The sequence below is a fragment of the Canis lupus genome, chromosome 7 (assembly GCF_003254725.2).
Source record: "Canis lupus dingo isolate Sandy chromosome 7, ASM325472v2, whole genome shotgun sequence".
NCBI lineage: Eukaryota > Metazoa > Chordata > Mammalia > Carnivora > Canidae > Canis > Canis lupus.
This window is the reverse complement of record NC_064249.1, coordinates 42,651,750-42,670,674: the sequence shown is the minus strand read 5'-3', so window position 1 is coordinate 42,670,674 and position 18,925 is coordinate 42,651,750. Positions and strand designations below refer to the sequence as shown.

Below are 18,925 nucleotides of genomic sequence, written 5' to 3'. Positions count from 1 at the left end.
ATTAGCCTTAGTTACTAATCATAGAACATTCTGCTCACCTGTTTTATTGTGTTGAACAAAGTCATAGAAACTAGCAGATTCTCATTTCAAGATATTCCCATCAGTGTCACCTTTTACAATACATTTTCAGGGATCCCTGAGTGGCGCAGTGGTTTAGCATCTGCCTTTGGCCCAGGGCGCGATCCTGGAGACCCGGGATCGAATCCCACGTCAGGCTCCCTGCATGGAGCCTGCTTCTCCCTCTACCTATGTCTCTGCCCCCCCCCCCCCCGCCCCCGTGTGTGACTATCATGAATAAATAAATAAAATCTTTAAAAAAAAATACAATACATTTTCATTGTTTGAACTTAATTTCTGTTGAGGTAGTAGAGAGAGTTAACAGCCTGTTGACCATCCCTGGAGATGATGGGATATCTTTTTTTTTTTTTTTTTTTTTTTTTTTTTGAGATGACATCTCTTACCCTAAAGTTTCACCTCTTCTCTTTTCCACTTAATGAGATCCTTATATTTTTGTGCTTATCATTTACCCAAATTGTTAAGTCCCTTAAGAACAGGGTTCTGCTTTACTAACCTTTGGAATGTTCCTATAGTGTTTAGCAGAGAACTTTATTGTTTTAACAACCAATGTATCATTTTAAAGTAATTTTCATTTACTTGGTCTTACACTGGGGATCTTTGGTTGGGATAGATAACCAGAGTTTTACCCTTTGAGAGATCAGCTTACTGGTGTTACAGCATCACATTAGCTAAATATTGGAGGTTTGTCAGATTCCTTGAGACAATAGGAAATAATAGTGGGAAACCTTTTTTTTTTTCTTTTTTTACTTATTCATGAGAGACACAGAAAGAGGGCAGCTGCCCCAGTGGGAAACTTTTTTTAATCATTGAATTTAAATTTGTGGATTTTTCTCTTCAGAAATGTGGTCTTAGGGGAACCTGACTGACTTGGGAGTATGGGGCTCTTGATCTCAGGGTTTTGTGTTCAAGCCCCATGTTGGGTGTAGAGTTTACTTTTTAAAAAAATGTGGTTTTTGATTTTACATTACTGATCTTATTTGAAAATTACTGTCTGGATAATCAGATAATAGTGCCTTTGGCTCATTGTGAGTTTACTGCAGATTTTTGGGTTAGGGGAAGAGTGGGACTAGTCCTGGCTTTTAAAAGTCTGGATTTCAGGGACGCCTGGGTGGCTCAGCGATTAAGCATCTGCCTTCCAGCCCAGGGTGTGATCCTGGAGACCCGGGATCGAGTCCCATGTCGGGCTTCCTGCGTGGGGCCTGCTTCTCCCTCTGCCTGTGTCTGTTTCTCTCTCTCTCTTTGTGTCTCTCATGAATAAATAAATAAAATCTTTAAAAAAAAAAAGAACAACTTCTTTAAAAAAAAAGTCTGGATTTCTTTCTTCCCTCCCTCTCTCCCCCTTCCTTTCTTCCTTTCTTTTTCTTTGCGTAAGTCACATTTTGTTTCACTTTCTAGCATCTTCTGCCTAATGCTGCAAATCTAACCTTCTATAGTATCAGAAAGGAAAATAAACTGGAGAATGTAGGCTTGTGGCATGAATAAAACAGCCACTAGTGAAACCAGTGGGGAGTAATAGCAACTGCCAAGGGAAGTTGGATGTTGGTGGATGAGATCATATCAGAAAACTGCAGCACCTTTGGGAAGATTATAGTAATTCCTTTTCCTTATAAACCTGGGTAGTGCCAGCAGCTGATACATACCATAGAGAAGGAAAAAGGTGAGAAGTTTCTGAAACTTGCCAGACAGACTAGCTGAAAACTCTGAGAGCTAGCTGTTTTGAGTCTAGTTTCCAGGGTTCCTGATGCAGATTTAGTTATAATAGGGATACTATAACTTATGAATCGAAGCTACTGTGAGCATAGAATGACCCACCAGTTGTAGTGTGGAATGAGCTTAGACTGGAAGGGTAGGCAACAAGGAGCTGCCAAGTCCTGGATGGATACTTAATCTTTTTAAAAATTATTAGTGAACGATTATAGATTCTTCAGAATATGTGAATATGATTTTGCTATAATTTTAAGCTGAGTTTTTAACTTAAAAACTTTTTAAAAATTATAGTGAAATAGGGCAGCCCAGGTGGCTCAGCGGTTTGGCACCGCCTTGGCCCAGGGCCTGATCCTGGAGACCGGGGATCAAGTCCCACGTTGGGCTCCCTGTGTGGAGTCTGCTTCTCCCTCTTGCCTGTGTCTCTGCCTCTCTCTCTCCCCCTCCCTCCCTCTCTGTCTCTCATGAATAAATAAAATTTTTAAATAAATAAATTATAGTAAAATATATTTAAAATTTATCATTTTAACCATTTTTAAGTGTACAATTTAGTGGCATTAAATACACTGATGATGTTGTACAACCATTAGCATTACGCATTTGCAGGACTTTTTCATTTCCTAAATACTGTATCTATTAATAACCCCCTGTCCGCATATTGCCAGCTCCTGGTAACGTCTTCTATTTTCTGTTTCTATGAATTTGCCTATGCTAGGTACCTCATGTAAGTGGAATCATACAGTATTTGCTTTTTTATGTCTTATTTGGCATGGTGTTTTTAGATGCTCATATTGTGGCCATGTGTCAGAATTTCACTTCTTTTTAAGGCTGAACAATATTCTTTTTTTTTTAACAATATTCTAATATATGTATATGCCATATTTTATTCATCCGTTGATGGACACTTGGAATTATTTGGAAGAAAGTTATAGACGTCATAAAATACTCTGCAGCATGGTTCCCTTAAAGAAGGATACTCTTCTATATGATCACAATATTGTCAACTCTGGAAAAATTAAGTCATTTCATATTATACTTGGTCCATATTCTTGAAAGTTATTAGATATTAGATAGCTGTTGCTGAGCACTAGGTCCTTGAGTAAGATGGTAACTAGGCTAGTAAAGATCTGGTAGTTTTGGTGTTTGGAAATTTTGGTTTGTACATATTTTCTGCAAAGATAGTGTGAATGAAGGGGTGTGTTTTTAAAATTTCAAATTTATAAAACTCATTTCTTGAGGAATGAGGTTTTTGCAAGACGGATTAGCTTATTTTCCTTATCACAAATTTTCCCTCCTGCAGTGTGGAATGAATCATAGATTATTCTGCTTTGGGGAAAGTTTAATTGGACTATATCAAGTTAGGAAGTATAAGTAGAATACAATATGTAAAACCTGGAATGGAGGGCTTCCTATAGTCCATGTCTCAGGGCCAGGGCTGTGCCTTCTTGACTGCTACCTGGTCTTTTAGCAAAAGAAGTTGGTGTGCATGTCAGGGAGTGGGGTTGGGGGTGGTGTAGTGAGGAGTAGGTGTAGTTATTCTCCTAAATTCTGGTTACTTGATTAGAGAATGCCTATGCTGTTCATTCATTCTGAATTCAAAGTTAACCTTTAGAAACTTTAATTTTTAAGTTATTCTTCTTTTAAAGATTTTATTTGTTCATGAGAGACAGAGAGGCAGAGACATATACAGGGGGAGAAGTAGGCTTCCCCTGCAGAGAGCCTACTGGGGACTTGATCCTAGGACCCCAGGATCACCACCTGAGCCAAAGGCAGACACTAAACCACTAAGCCACCCACGTGCCCCAGCCTTTAGAAACTTTTAGTTTTCTTTTCTGCTATGACATGAATAAGACTATAAAAAATTGAGTGTCACTGAATCCAAAGGGAGTTAATTTTTTCAGCCCAGGAAACACACTTGAAAGATAAGGACCAGTAACTAGGTTTTTTGACTAATTTGCCTAGTGACTACACTGGATGATCTTGACCATCCCTTTGGAAGTGATCCCTGCAATCCAGCTATAAGTGCCTCCTGTATAAAAAAGGATTTTAGTTTTGCAGTGATAGAATTTGTTTTGAGATTGTATCCTCCATTTAAATAGATATAAATTAGTAGAAATGTTTTAGATTTGGATAATGAGAGAGGAATGGTTAACAGTTTTCCCAACTTTTACCTGTGGCTTCCCAATAGCAATCCGTATTGATTCGATGTCATTGCTCTGCTCTTCTTTAGCATTCGTGGGAGATGGTCGGGAAGAAGAAGGGAGTCTCAGGACAGAAGGATGGTGGCCAAACGGAATCCAACGAGGAAGGCAAAGAAAATCGAGACCGTGACAGAGACTATAGTCGGCGACGTGGTGGGCCACCAAGACGGGGGAGAGGTGCCAGCCGTGGACGAGAGTGTATGCATAGGGCTTTATCAAAACCAGCTGTGGGTCAGTAATGTCTGGACATCAGGGATGTCAGGGCTCTGCTAGGCTGGACGTAGTCACCATTTTATCATTCTTTTTAGTTTTTTCTTGCCTCCATTTGTTCTGAGACCCGGGTATCTCTCTTTTTTTTTTTTTTTTTTAAATTTTTTTTTTGGGGGGGTATCTCTTATATGTAACATTTTCTGGCTACAGCTACCAGTTTGGTATGAAATTACCCTGCAGTCATTTGTAAAATTGTCTGACTTAGACCTCTCTGTTGTGGTTCATGACCTTCCCCTAGTAACCATCATGTCCCATCTATCCAGCTCACTTTCTTTTCCTTGTTTTTGTCTCCCCACACCATCTGTACGTGCTACTTACATATTTACATAAATTCTATTGACTCTGCTCTGGCTATCTGTGTTTTTAATTTCAGTTCGGGGTCAGGAAAATGGATTAGATGGCACCAAGAGTGGAGGGCCTTCTGGAAGAGGCACAGAAAGAGGCAGAAGAGGACGTGGCCGAGGCAGAGGTGATCGATTTCTTGGGGGGCAGGGTTATTCTTGCTAGTTCTATACGGGTTTACTTTATTTGAAAACCAGCAAATTTACATGGCATCTCATGACCCTAATTGTTGAGATGTTATGCAAATTATAGAGATTGTGGAGTGGGAAGTGGAAAAGAAGGTAGGTGTCATTTTCTTTAGTCTTTATTGTTGATGTTAAAGTATTTGCTTAAGGACTCAGCAGTTTGGTCAGCAAAGGAACAATCTGTCAATAGTAATGAGTATACTACTGTAGTATATTGACTATACTACAGGGTGATAGAAAAAATATTTAATAATATCAACCACTTACTATTCCAGAGTTACCTTAGTTGGCAAGGTAGTTTTATATTAATTTCTAAAACATTTCTTTCTCTTTTTTTTGTTGTTAGGTGGCTCTGGTAGACGAGGAGGAAGGTTTTCTGCTCAAGGAATGGGGTAGGTTTCATTGATTTGATGCCAGACTTTTTAACTATTTTTCCCCTATGTATCACTATAATATTCTAGAGTGGCTGATATCTTGGTATCCTGAGGATAACCGAAATGCGATTAGAAAGCTTTCTAGATCATTTAATCAGATAGGTATGTAGACTTAGGGCCTACAGATAAATGTTTACCACCTGGGTCATTACCTCTCATAGCTTTATTTGAATGCATATAACTGTTGTCTTCCAATATTCCGTGTGGATTTTATTATGATTATTGATGTCCTAATCCAAAATAGGTCAAGATTTAAATTGAGATTACACCATAGAATTTAGGTGAGGAAAGGAGACATATACAGGATTGTAGAATGGGGCTGTGGTTGATCTGTACTAGGAAAAAGTCAGGATTCTTGTGGCCCTCCTCGCTGAGTTAATATTTGCTGGTGCTGCTTAGAGGTCAGAGACTCTTTTAAGCTTTTTTTTCCCCACCCCCAGAACCTTTAACCCAGCTGATTATGCAGAGCCGGCCAATACTGATGATAACTATGGCAATAATAGCGGGAATACGTGGAACAACACTGGCCACTTCGAACCAGATGATGGGACGAGTGAGTGACTGTTTATTGTTTCCTGTCTCTAAAAACCTAAGGAAATAATTACTTTGAGGTTGTGGTCACATTTACAAGTAGATGAATAGTTTTCTGGCGCAGAGATAGGGGAGATAGAGATGGCCATTGAAATACTGTCTCTTCTCTTCCCTGACTGGGTGCCTGTAGGCACTTCATAACGCTGTTTCAGCTGGTCTTCATCACTGTTCTGTGAGATTGACACTGATCGTCCTCTCCAGATGACAGACTGAAAGGGTGGTTGTGAGTGAAATTTGCTAGTATTTGAACTCAGAATTGCTGGACTCAAAGCCCATGCTCCTTCTATCTCCCTGTGTGGCTGCCATTAGGTCCAGGTATGATTCCTAGGGTTTCTGTTAGGGTGTCTAGCTCTGCCTTCTGAAAAGGTATCCTTAATTAATCAAGCCACTACTTGTAGAGGTGAACATTGCCCAGAATCAAAGCTCACTGATTATTTTTTGGCACTGAGATAATACCTTTTTTCCCTTCATTTTTGGAAAAATTTCCATATCTAGGAAAAAATGAAATTGTATTTTTCTAGCTCTATTTATTTATTGGATTGTCTTCTGAACATCAAAGGATACTAGGGGGTTTGAATAAGATTTTTTTTTTAATTTTTTTGAATAAGATTTTTTGTTAGCTAATTTTAGTGTCTGTATCTGGGTAGGATGTATATATTTAAGGATATTTTAGACTTGTGGGATACAGCAAGATGTGTTTTGGAATAAAAAATACTTTAACCTTTTTTTATTATTTTTTAATTTATTTATTCATGAAAGAGACAGAGAGAGAGAGGGGCAGAGACATAGGCAGAGAGAGAAGCAGACTCCTCATAAGGAGCCCAATGTGGGACTTGATCCTGAATCCTGGGATCACACCCTGAGCCGAAGGCAGGTGCTCAACTGCTGAGTAACCCAGGCGTCCCTACTTTTACCCTTTTATTTATTTTATTTTATTTTTTTAAGATTTTATTTCTTCATGAGAGACACAGAGAGAGAGGGGCAGAGACACAGGCATAGGGAGAAGCAGGCTCCATGCAGGGAGCCCGATGTGGGATTCGATCCCAGGTCCCCAGGATCATGCCCTGGGCCGAAAGCGGCGTTAAACTGCTGAGCCACCGGGGCTGCCCATTTTTACCCTTTTAAATAAGAACCGTCTCTGGGCTCCAGAGTTTTTTATTATTATTATTATTATTATTTATTTATTTATTTATTTATTTATAAAAAGATTTTTTTAAATCTGTTTATTCATGAGAGACACACACAGAGAGAGAGGCAGAGACACAGGCAGAGGGAGAAGCAGTCCCGACACGGGACTCGATCCCAGGTCTCCAGGATCACACCCTGGGCCGACACTAGCACTAAACCCCTGAGCCATCTGGGCTGCCCTCCAGAGTATTTTATTATGGGATCACCAACTTCCTTATGCTTGAGCCAGCACATGGAGAGCTTGAGACCTTTTTCTCCTGTAAAGGGAGAAATTATTATTATGATATCACCAACTTCCTTATGCCTGAGCCAGCACATGGAGAGCTTGAGACCTTTTTCTCCTGTAAAGGGGGAAATGAGTTAATAGTAGAGTGTGAGTTAGGTTCTTTGACTCCTTACCCATTTATTTGCCTTGCCCCTTTTCAAATATCATTGATCTTTGTCTTCTGTCTTTAGGATAGCCTTTGGCACAAGCAGTTCATCTACTGCCCACAAAATGTTATATTATACCTCAGGTTCTAAATGTTACTAGCTTTTTGTTTATCACACTATCTTAGAAATTCATTTTGAATACAATTTTCCCATTGGTGGAGGCTGAAGTTGAGTTATTGACAAGATGGTTATCTTTTTATGACATAGACCAGTTGGCTATGAAATATCTTTTTTATTCTTTGGAGGCACATAGTTGTACTTCATTCATCTTTTGATGGTTTTATAGAGGCAGTGGTAGCAGTGTAGCAGTCTGAATAACAAAACTTACTGTTTTTGAGTTCTAGTTCTTGGGCATTTGATTTTTTATCATTGGTAGAAAAAATAATAGGTGTTGAGGGGTTTGTTTTCAGTTGTGGCTAGAAAATTAGGCATGGAGTTGCAAGATTGCAAGCCTTAGCTGTTTTCAGCAAAGATGTAGTTTGGAAAACTAGAAATTATAAGGTGTGTATTTATGTCTTTTGAGTAGAGAATGGCAGATTTGGGAGGTTAGAATCAGAAATCTGATTTGTGGCTGAATGAAAAACTATGTGATGCTGCTATCAACTTGTTAATGTGAAAGAATTGTAAAATGCATTTCAGTTCATTTGCAGTTTGAACTGACCTTCCTGCATGATCTCTCTGTTTTCATGATAGCATACTTCAAATTCCCTATTTTACTTAAAAAGAATTTCAAACCTACCCTTAAAATATCCACAGGTACAATGGGAATTATGTTTTTGGGGAAAATGTTTTCATTCATAAGCAAAATTTCACTGGTTGTTTTTTCTTTTTTTCTTTTTTTGTTTCAGGACTTGATTTCATTGGGGTTGAGGGGTCAAATTATCCCCGAAAATTTGAGACTGCTCCTGGTATGATACATCCAGGTGCCTAAACTGCCCCGGATATTTTTACAGATTTTTATGAATTGAAATATCTGTGGATATGTCATTTTTCTGTCGTCTTGCTTTTTTTCCTTTTCTGCCTTTCTCATATTCTGTGCTTTTTTTCCTTAAAAAATTTTGTTCATTAACAAATATTTAACATTTACATTGACTACTGTCTGCTGACAGAATGGAAACCTTTGTCATTCAGACCCTTTGTGCTCTTTCTATTCCTTCGTGCCTCCTCAGTACAGCCTTCTTGGCCACGACTGTGCATTCTGTATGGGATCAAGTAGGCATCTGCGTTCTTCCTTTCCATCCCAGATGCAGTCGTCAGAGTGCAGGAAAACATTTCTGCCTTGAGAGGGTCTGTCAGTAGGAGGTAACTTCCCAGGTCACTTTCAACTCCAGGATTATGTATATGGACAGATCTTGGGCTCCATTTATCTAGAGCAGGATGGATGTCAATGCAGAGGAAGAAGAGTCACCAGAGAGAGAGAATGTGCTTTATAACTTGTCTGACCTGAGATTGAACTTTATTTTATTTTATTTTATTTTATTTTATTTATTTTTTTTTGAGATTGAACTTTAGTTTGGTTTGGAGAAGGTTGCCATCTTTAAGTGGTTTGGAATTTCCGTGGACCAGTTATAATGGCCTGGGAGAGGCATTATAATGAACATCTTTTTTTCTAGGAAATAGAGTTATTTCATTATCAAAAGTTTAGAAGATTTAATTTTTTTTAAAGATTATATTATGAAGTAATCTCCACACCCAACATGGAGCTTAAACACATGACCCCAAGATCAAGAATTGCATGTTCTACTGATGGAGTCAGCCGGGCACCCCTAGAAGAATTTCTGTGGGCTTTGTAGATGAATATTTCTCTTCAGAGACAGTGAAATATCTGAATGCCAGACTTTCATTCTTAGAACAAAGTTTCTTCATTTGGAAAGAAGGCTTTAAAGTTAATCGGTGTGTACTGTTCTAGAGAAGAAAATGAGAAATGTCCTTTTATATAGGCAGGTTGTTATTTCTTACTCTGGTCTTTTGGTTAAGGGAAGAATCCTGGCTCTCAGAACAGTTTCCCTTTCTGAGGATACGTGTATACACGAAGCAAAACAATAGGAGTGTTTAAGGTGGTTTGATTGCTGATGGACCTTTTCTCTAGAAACTCTCCTGACTTCATTGTTACCACCATGAGGAGGGTGTACACCTGCATTGTCTGCACCGTGCCCTTGGCAGATAGATGCCATGTTCTATAGGATTAGGATTAGGATAACTAACAGACACATTTGTTTCTTCAGTTTTGTCCAGTGTCTTCTGAAAAGAGCAGACCTGTGAGAGTTTCTGTGGTTAGACTTAAAAGATCTATAAATTTGACTGCTGCTGAGTATGCATTTTTAAAGTGAGCTCCTATAGCAGATGTTTGTCCCTGCCCTTAGTTTGGAAGCCTGTCTACTTTCACTGCTGTTCCACGATCACGTGGCAGCCATTTGTATTCCTCATCACTGCTATTCTCTCTCCAGACTGCCCACTGTGTTGTCTTATACCAGATGAGTAGGTGTAGTTTATGTTCTGGTTTACATTGGCTGCTGCCATTTCACTTGAACTAACCACTAAGTCAGAGGGCTGAAGGATGTAAGAGATTGCCTGGAGCATTGCGTCTGTGGTCCCCCCACCCCCAACCCCCCACTATCTTTGCTGTTAAAACTAACAAAACCTGAAAGTAAGTGTGAAATCATAATCTTATTAAAACCCTGGTGTTCTGAGGTATCACTCTAGTCTTTTTCTCTCCTTAGAGCCTAGGAATCCCTTCTGATTACTAAAATCTGGTTACACTTTAGGCTGCCAAAATGTTAATACATTAGTGTTTTTTGCACATGCTTTGTATTGGCACTTAAAGTACTTCACTGTTTTCTCTTTATTGCCAGGTGCGTGGAGGACTGCAACAGAGGAATGGGGAACTGAAGATTGGAATGAAGATGTAGGTATTCCCAGGTCATTCCTCACTAGTGCCTTCTATCCTTAAGTGGTGTTTAGGGATAGAAAATGGGTATGTTTCTACCCCTTAAAATCACCCTTGAGATTCTGACCCAAAACTTTTACATCCAAAATAGTGTTCTGAGCCAGAACATTTCACATATGTTATATGAAGGAGACTGGGCATGAACAGGACTCTGTGGAACCAGACTATGGAAAGGGCAAGTGCACCTGTGTAAGTCCAATATCTGATTGTCGGATTTATCCCAGGAAGAGATGGTGGTTGGGTAGGGCACCAGAAATGGAGTCAGGCAGGTAGTGCACTGAGTAATAGCTGACTCCTTTGGAGTTAGTTCCGTTATTTGGTTTACATTCAGGCACTGAAGTATGGTCCTGTAATTGGCTTAGAGGTGGGTGCAAAATGAAAGATACGGTATCATGTCCTCAAGTTTACAATCTGGTTGGTTCTGGAACCCTTCTATTCACTTGAAGCCCAACTGTGTAATTGAGATGAATATATAGAACTGGCTGTCTTCCAGCTTGACTCAACTTGGAAGCCTCATACATGGGTGGTACAAAGATGACACATAAACAAGCTCCATGAATTCTCTGGAGTAGAACCTGAGCAAAAGAATTCTGCTGATTCTTGGTCACAGTCAAGCTTTTGTTGTGAATTCTAGTTTTCAGTGATCATGGATTAACTTTTTTAACATTTTCAGTCTACTTTCATATATTTGTATCTATTCAGGCAAGACAGCTCATACAGTGAGAGGGTGATATGTCAAACTTTTGATTTGTGAGATCTGAGTTTTTAAAATTTCAGATGCATCAGCATCAGAGGGTGATTCTTTTCGGTTGTAACTGAGCTAGATTGCCTTGTGAATACTTTCTATGATTTGGCTTGTCTGTTTAAGCAATTTTCAGAGAATGGTATATTTGGAGGAATGGATTCCCTGGTTTTTAGAGAAGAGATTTTAATCAGAAAGTGAAAACAAAACCAAAACAAGTTTTACATAGTAGGATGAATTTTTCCTTAACAATTGCTTATCGAGTTTTAGGGTTTTACAATGCAAAGAGTAGGTGTAATAAAGTCACTATTAAGGCAAAAATTGCATATTGTTGAAATTATCCCTAAAAAGACCTTAATACACCAGCACTTGGGTTCTTACTGCTCAAAAGCTAGGAGTTAATTAAATTATTTTATTTCTGTCTTTGTCTTGGCTGTAACCTTTCTTTGAAAGGAGCAGTGGAAGATTAAAGTTTGGTTTGGGTAGCGGTGGGAGTTGGGAACTCTGATGAGAAAGTATAATAAGGTTTCTCTATTTCTGTGTGGCGTGTGTACTCAGCTTCTCATAAGTTGAATGTGCGTATCCTGTGACTCCACTATATTTTATTAGGTTTCTTGATTTTACCCTCTCGATAAAATCATTGAACCTGTCTAGAAGGGGCATGCAAGTCAATCCATGTAGGGTTCCTCTGGGTAGGTGGTCCTCTTTTCTGAGGGTTTTTCCTTTACCTTTGTATTAAATTCCACTTACCTATGCCAAGTTTCTGACTGTAGCCCACCTAACACCAGGAGTGACTAATCTCTCTGTTTTCCAGCTTTCTGAGACCAAGATCTTCACTGCCTCTAATGTGTCTTCAGTACCTCTGCCTGCGGAGAATGTGACAATCACTGCTGGTCAGAGGCAAGTGTGTGGTAAAGTTCAGCGTCTTTTCCCAGGAGGACCTGGTGAGAGAGCTGCAAGGAGGAGTAGCACTGGGCCTTTTATAAGCTCCCATGGTGCTAGTAGTAATGGTACCCAAGCCTACTAGGTTCCTCTCCAGTTGATCGATAGGTTTATAGGAGTAGATTTACTGAGTAGAAGTCCATATATTATAATTTTAAAGATGATTCTCTTCATAATAGCCTCTTTAATTACATAGGTCGATCTGAATTAAAACTTAAGCATAATGTAACTTTTCTGGTAGTAAGGTAAAGTTAAACATGGAAATATTTTCATTTATTTGAGTTTGCAGAACTGTTCAGTAGCTTCTCAGGCTTTATAATTAAAATCTTTGTCCACTGAGTCTACTGAGTAAATTGATCAGTTCTACCTTAGGATCTGGCTAATGAACTTTTTTGAACTTGAACCCTAGGTCTTAGGGTCAGGAGAGGGAAATATACCTACCAGGAATATTTTTATCCCTGGAAAGCCTCTTGGATTATTTCTAGACGTGGGTATGATAGGTATGATAGGTCTAGACTCAGAGGGTCCTAAATTGCACTAGAAATAGGATATTAGGGACATCGTCCCCAGAAGTGAGGTGTATTGTTTTTCTGAAACCAATTCTTCAATTCTTTGACACCAACCAGATGTTCAATAATTCAGTTCAATTCTGACAGTATCCAGAGTTAGCACAGACCCTAGTTGACACCTTTATTCCATAAGACTGCCCTTGCTTTCGAGGTCAGCTGCAACTTGAGCTCAGGCTATCCACACATTTCTGCCTGGCTGACTACAGATTTGGGGATTCTCATAGCCTCCTTCTTAGGTTCAGTAATCAGCTAAAATGACTCACAGAACTTAAGGAAGAGTTTCCTTGCCATAGCTGGTTTATCATAACCAGTGCCAAATATAAGACTTGGATGCGGCAGGGCATGGCATGGGGTGCAAAGCCTTGAAGTTTCATTACTTAGATTGGCCTGATTGATTAAGCTGTTGGCTGTTGAAGGCAGTTTCCAGCTCCCTTGCAACAGTAAAAGTGGGTAGTGTGTGCCAGGGCTGAAAGTTCTAATCTTCTGATCCCCTTCCTGGTGTTTCTGGTGGCAGCCCCCTTCCTGAAGCTATGTGGGGGGGCCTCTCACTCTGAGTAACCTCATTATTGTAAACTTTGGTTGAAAGAGGCTCATTGGGATGCCTGGGTGGCTCAGTGGTTGAGCATCTGCTTTTGGCTCAGGGCATAGTCCTGGGGTTCTGGGATTGAGTCCTGCATTGGGCTCCCTGCAAGGAGCCTGCTTCTCCTTCTGCCTGTGTCTCTGCCTCTTTCTGTGTCTCTTAGGAATAAATAAATAAAGCTTTCAAAAAAAAAAAAAAAGGCTCATTATGGGACACCTGGGGTTGCTCAGTCAATTAAGCATCCAACTCTTGATTTTGGATCAGGTCATGATCTCTTAGAGTCATGAGATGGAGCCCCATGTAGTGCTCCATCCTGGGCATGGAGTCTGCTTAAGATTCACTTTCTCTAATAAAAATAACAAAACACACTCAGGAAATTTTAAGGGTTTTAGAAGCTCTGTGCCAAGAACTAGAGGTAAAGTCAAGCTATATGTTTTTATTATACCACAACTAACTTTGGAAACTTTCTTTTTAAGATTTTATTTATTTATTCATGAGAGACAGAGAGAGGCAGAAACACAGGCAGAGAGAGAAGCAGGCTCCATACAGGGAGCCCGACGCGGGACTCGATCCTGGGTCTCCAGGATCAGGCCCTGGGCTGAATGAAAGCAGCGCTAAACTGCTGAGCCACCTGGACTGCCCAACTTTGGAAATTTCATAAAAATTAAGGGGGGTAATTCCAAAGACACTTGAGAAAGATGCCAGTGTTCTGGTGTATGTTTTTATGTATTAGGTATTGGTAATGACAAGTATTCAGTATTAAAACAATTGGCTAAAAACTTGTAAATTTTGGCCCAATATCACGCTACTGTGTTCAAACTAACATTTGCTATTCTATTAAATTGATTTCACTAAATTGAAATATTTAACATTATTATGCTTGACAACACCACTGGAATACAGCTAGATCATGTATGGCTCTTATATATAAATTATTTTGGCAAATTAAGCATTTCAGGTCTTTGTGTTTTTGATGTGTGACTTTATTTTGACCTAACCATAATTTGAGTTGGAAGTTGGGGAATGCTATAGAATGTTCCATCATTATCAAGATATTGCATCCCTCCACTAGAATTGACCTTGCTGTTCTATTGGGGAAGACACCATCTTCAGTGGAGAATGATTCATCTAATCTGGATCCATCTCAGGCTCCTTCTCTTGCCCAGCCTCTTGTGTTCAGTAATTCGAAGCAGAGTGCCATAACACAGCCTGCTTCTGGAAACACATTTTCTCATCACAGTATGGTAAGTAAGAAACATGGTGTCTTTTAACCACACTTTCCTGTCAACCCCAGCACATACATGCAATATTGCCTTCTGGTGACACAGATTTGGGGCAGGGTAAAGCATCCCCTTTTGTGCCTTAAGCAACCTTAGATGTAGAAATAAAGAGTTGTATAGTAAGGGTGCCACCAGAGGAGGACTTAGTTTTGGATGGACTAAGTCTTCTAAAAATGAGTCAGCATCACTTACTGAATGCTCACTGTGCTGAACATTATTTGCTCTTAAAGAAGAAAAAAAATGACAAAATTTTAATCTTTTTTTAATCTTAAACTTTGATGGAAGGTTGTAGCACTTCCCTATTTCTTCATAGAGCAGTATTACCATAAATTGTTTAAACCAGACATTTTTGGACTAGACTTCCAAAAACTTGAGGTTTTCCTGAATGTTTCTACTTACTATCTGTTACTCCTTTTTTCTATAAGCAAGGATCAGGTCACTTGCTCTGTGTGCCTTATAGAGCTGTAGAAAGATGGAATAAGATCATGGATAAGGGCTCTACAACTGAGAGCAACAGTGATACTGTTTATTAATACATAGAATACTTATGGCCATATGACTCATTGATTCAGCTAAAACATTCAAGGTCGTTAACTATAGCAAAAAAATCATTTAAGCTAGGGATGCCTGGGTGGCTCAGCGGTGGAGCATCTGCCTTTGGCTCAGGGCGTGATCCCGAATCCGGGATCTGGGATTGAGTCCCACATTGGGCTCCTTGCAGGGAGCCTGCTTCTCCCTCTGCCTGTGTCTCTGCCTCTCTCTCTCTCTTTCTCACTCTCTCTCTCTCTGTCTCTCATGAATAAATAAATAAAATCTTAAAAAAAAAAAATTTAAGCTGAACTAAGATGATGCAAGGACCTTTTTTTTTTTTTTTTGTCACTTAAAGGAAACTTTATTTGCAGTAAATAAGGATCATTTGGGGAGAGACCTATTTTGGGTGGGGAGGGACCAATTTTTTTTTTTAATAGCAAATCCTAAGAAGAATTGCTTTTTCTTTTTTTCTCTTTGCTTTTCCCTTCCTGTCTGTTTATTTTTTGGTGGAGGTATACTGTAGTTGTAAGAGGTAAGAGACCATGTGTGTGCATATAGTTTTATTTTTCTAGTAGTAGGATTATAGTAATTATTTTAAATGGGAAACAGCTGAGCTAGCCTCTGATCCAGAACTGTCAGTTTTTAACTACTGTCTTAAAATTTTGTGTGTGTTAATAGTAATTTGGTAATTACTCTGTCATATATGAAAGGTGACAGGTGAGAAAAGGTGGGAAAGAAGGGACGGGGAGTGGAACATTAGGAACAGTAGGATTAAAAAAATGAGACAAAAATCATAAGATGGGGTCATGAAGATAAGGAAATAACTGTCAATTCTTGAGATATATATGGCAGGAAAAGGTGAAGTGCTCTGTATTTCTTTTAATTGGCTTTATAATGTCTGGAATTGTGAAGATTTACAACCAAATTCAAACTCTGATATCGAAATTAATGTCAGCATATTTCATTTATCCTAACATTCTGTTTAATATGTCACATGAAGTTAAAGTAAATAAAAATAACGTCGTATTCTATTAGTTATATTAATCAGTGTGCTATTTATTTTTAATGTTAGAGGATTAATTTTCCTTAAAACATAATAAATGTAAATAATACAGGCCTTCCCCATTATCGTGGATGATACATGGACATTATCTAATGTGCTATCTCTTTTTTTAAATATTTATATTTACTTATTCATGAGAGAGAGAGGGAGAGAGAGAGACAGAGACAAAGACAAAAGCAGAGGGAGAAGCAGGCTCCATGCAGGGAGCCTGATGTGGGACTCGATCCCGGAACCCTGGAATCACTCCCCGGGGCCAAAGGTGCTAAACTGCTGCACCACGCAGGTGTCCCGTGCTATGTTTTTCTTTTCTTTTCTTTTCTTTTCTTTTCTTTTCTTTTCTTTTCTTTTCTTTTCTTTTCTTTTCTTTTCTTTTCTTTTCTTTCTTTTCTTCTTTCTTTTCTTCTTTCTTTCTTTCTTTCTTTCTTTCTTTCTTTCTTTCTTTCTTTTCTTTCTCTTTCATTTTTTAAAGGTTTATTTATTTATTTATTTATTCAGAGAGAGCGAGAGAGGGGCAGAGACAGGCAGAGGGAGAAGCAGGCTCCGTGCAGGAAGCCTGACATGGGACTCGATCCTGGGTCTCCAGGATCACACCCTGGGCTGCAGGCGGCGCTAAACCGCTGCGCCACCGGGGCTGCCCTTTTTTAAAATTTATTAATGAGAGACACAGAGAGAGGGAGACAGAGACACAGGCAGAGGGAGAAGCGGGCTCCATGCAGGGAGCCCGATGTGGGACTGCATCTGGGGTCTCCAGAATCAGGCCCTGGGCTGAAGGCGGCACTAAACCTCTGAGCCACCGGGGCTGCCCTCCTGTGCTATGTCTTTAATGTAAAGCTTTGCACTTGCAGACTATTTGATAATCATTGCTATGTGAGATCATCTCTCTGTCACAATCCCATACTTTCAACTTGACTTTTGGTGTTTGTTTTTATAATCTTGTGATGTAGACTGAAGTGGGAAAAATGACTTACTTTGGATTGGACAGATTGGTTTTGTATAAGAAAGCTCTGCTCAGGGGCACCTGGGTGGCTCAGTCAGCTAAGTGTCCCTCTTGGTTTTGGCTCAGATTGTGATCTCGAGGTTGAGGGATTGAGCCCTGCACCAGGCTCTGTGCTCAGTGGGGAATCTGCCTGGGATTCTGTCGCCCTCCCTTCCCCCACTTGTGCTTTCTCTCTCTCTCTAAAAATAATTAAATCTTCAAAATAAAACAAAGCACTGCTTAATGTTGATGAGGATGAAATGGTTGAGTAAGACCCTAAGGAAAACTAGATTTTAAATCTCCCTGAAGGGATCCCTGGGTGGTGCAGCGGTTTAGCACCTGTCTTTGGCCCAGGGCGCGATCCTGGAGACCCGGGATCGAATCCCACATCGGGCTCCCGGTGCATGGAGCTTGCTCCTCCCTCTGCCTGTGTCTCTGCCTCTCTCTCTGTGTGTGTGACTATCATAAATAAAAAAATAAATAAATAAATAAATAAATAAATCTCCCTGAATGTGTTTTGGAGTAGTCAGGGCCTTCATCTTCTGGAGGAGGCTAGTCTTACCTGGCAATAGGGAGTGGGGAAAATCTCCCCAAAGCATTGAGTAAATTTTGCTTTGTTATTCGTGATCATGATCACTCTATAGAACTTGGATCCACACAGACAAAACAAATCATATTGAGTCATTATTTGATTGTCTAGTGCAGAAGTTTTGATAGGCCCTTGGCTTCTTCTCTTTGCTTCTGTGCTAGTTTACTAGCAGCATTGAGGTGAGGCTCCCGTCAGTTCTTCTTACTCTGCAGCTATTTAGTGGAGGGGGGAATGACCTTCTTGATTAAAGTGAAATTTGATGTTAGCTTTCATATTAATTTAATAATTACATACTGGTTGATTTAAAACTTTAAAAGGGAAAAAAATTTCTTCTAGTCATTAGATCTTTATCCCTGGGGAGGAAGTGATAGTGTAACTTTTAATGGTTCTCATCTTTTTGAGTGCTTATTATGTGCCATGCATGTATTAAATGCTTTATGTACATAATCTGTTTGATCCTCCTCCAACTTTATGCAATACTATTTTCAGGTAAGGAAAATGAGGTACAGAAAAATTACAAATAACTTTTCCACGATTACATAGCCAGGATTTGAAAGGAGGCAGTCTGGCTGCAGAGATTGTGCCCTAAAGGGCTAGATTGTGTACTCAGTCTAGTGACATTCTTTACTTGTCTGATCTCTACTGGCTCTCCCTGTAGAAAAGTGTGTTTCTGAGTAGTGAACACATTTGCTTGCTGTAGATATTTCTCCTCTCTGTGTTGATTTACAGGTGAGCATGTTAGGGAAAGGATTTGGTGATGTCGGTGAAGCCAAAGGTGGCAGTACCACAGGCTCCCAGTTCTTGGAGCAGTTCAAGACTGCTCAGGCCCTGGCCCAATTGGCAGCACAACATTCTCAGTCTGGAACCACCACCACCTCCTCTTGGGACATGGGCTCTGCCTCCCAATCCCCTTCGCTGGTGCAGTACGGTGAGAAGGATGGAAAGTGACTTGAATTCTTTAAGCATTGGAGCATTAATCCCAGGAGCTGGCAAAAGTCAGGGGTGGGGTTGGGTGGAAAACGTGTCCTGAAGTTAGGGGAAGGGCTGCCAGCTGGCTAGTTTCCCGAACTGATTTTCCCCAGTCAGATAGGCTGAGTTTAGAAAGCTAGGGGGAATAGTAAAGAGTTGAGACTCAGTATGTCTTTATCAAAATTAGATACATACATAGTTGTAGTCTTCAGTTGCCCTGGGGTTTTTTTAGATTCTCCCTAGATTGGTTTTTAGTGTTTGAAAACAACATGTTACCTTTGAAAAGGTTCACGGACTTGACCATTTTAGAAT

The 18,925-nt window shown here is 39.7% G+C and overlaps 1 protein-coding gene across 29 annotated transcripts in view; it reads left to right on the top strand.

Moving 5' to 3' along the window:
* UBAP2L (ubiquitin associated protein 2 like) overlaps nt 1-18,925 on the top strand; it is a 41,428-nt gene that overhangs the window by 6,449 nt on the left and 16,054 nt on the right. For 8 of the 29 annotated variants that reach the window (XM_025428810.3, XM_025428818.3, XM_025428813.3 and 5 more), the window contains exons 5-13: nt 4,013-4,214; nt 4,627-4,722; nt 5,127-5,172; nt 5,655-5,767; nt 8,274-8,348; nt 10,278-10,330; nt 11,929-12,014; nt 14,278-14,449; nt 18,374-18,572. In XM_025428810.3, the coding sequence (XP_025284595.1) occupies nt 4,013-4,214; nt 4,627-4,722; nt 5,127-5,172; nt 5,655-5,767; nt 8,274-8,348; nt 10,278-10,330; nt 11,929-12,014; nt 14,278-14,449; nt 18,374-18,572 (1,042 nt within the window). The remainder of the gene's footprint in view (nt 1-4,012; nt 4,215-4,626; nt 4,723-5,126; nt 5,173-5,654; nt 5,768-8,273; nt 8,349-10,277; nt 10,331-11,928; nt 12,015-14,277; nt 14,450-18,373; nt 18,573-18,925) is intronic. The other 21 variants (XM_035719134.2, XM_035719137.2, XM_025428825.3 and 18 more) reach the window with 5 other exon arrangements.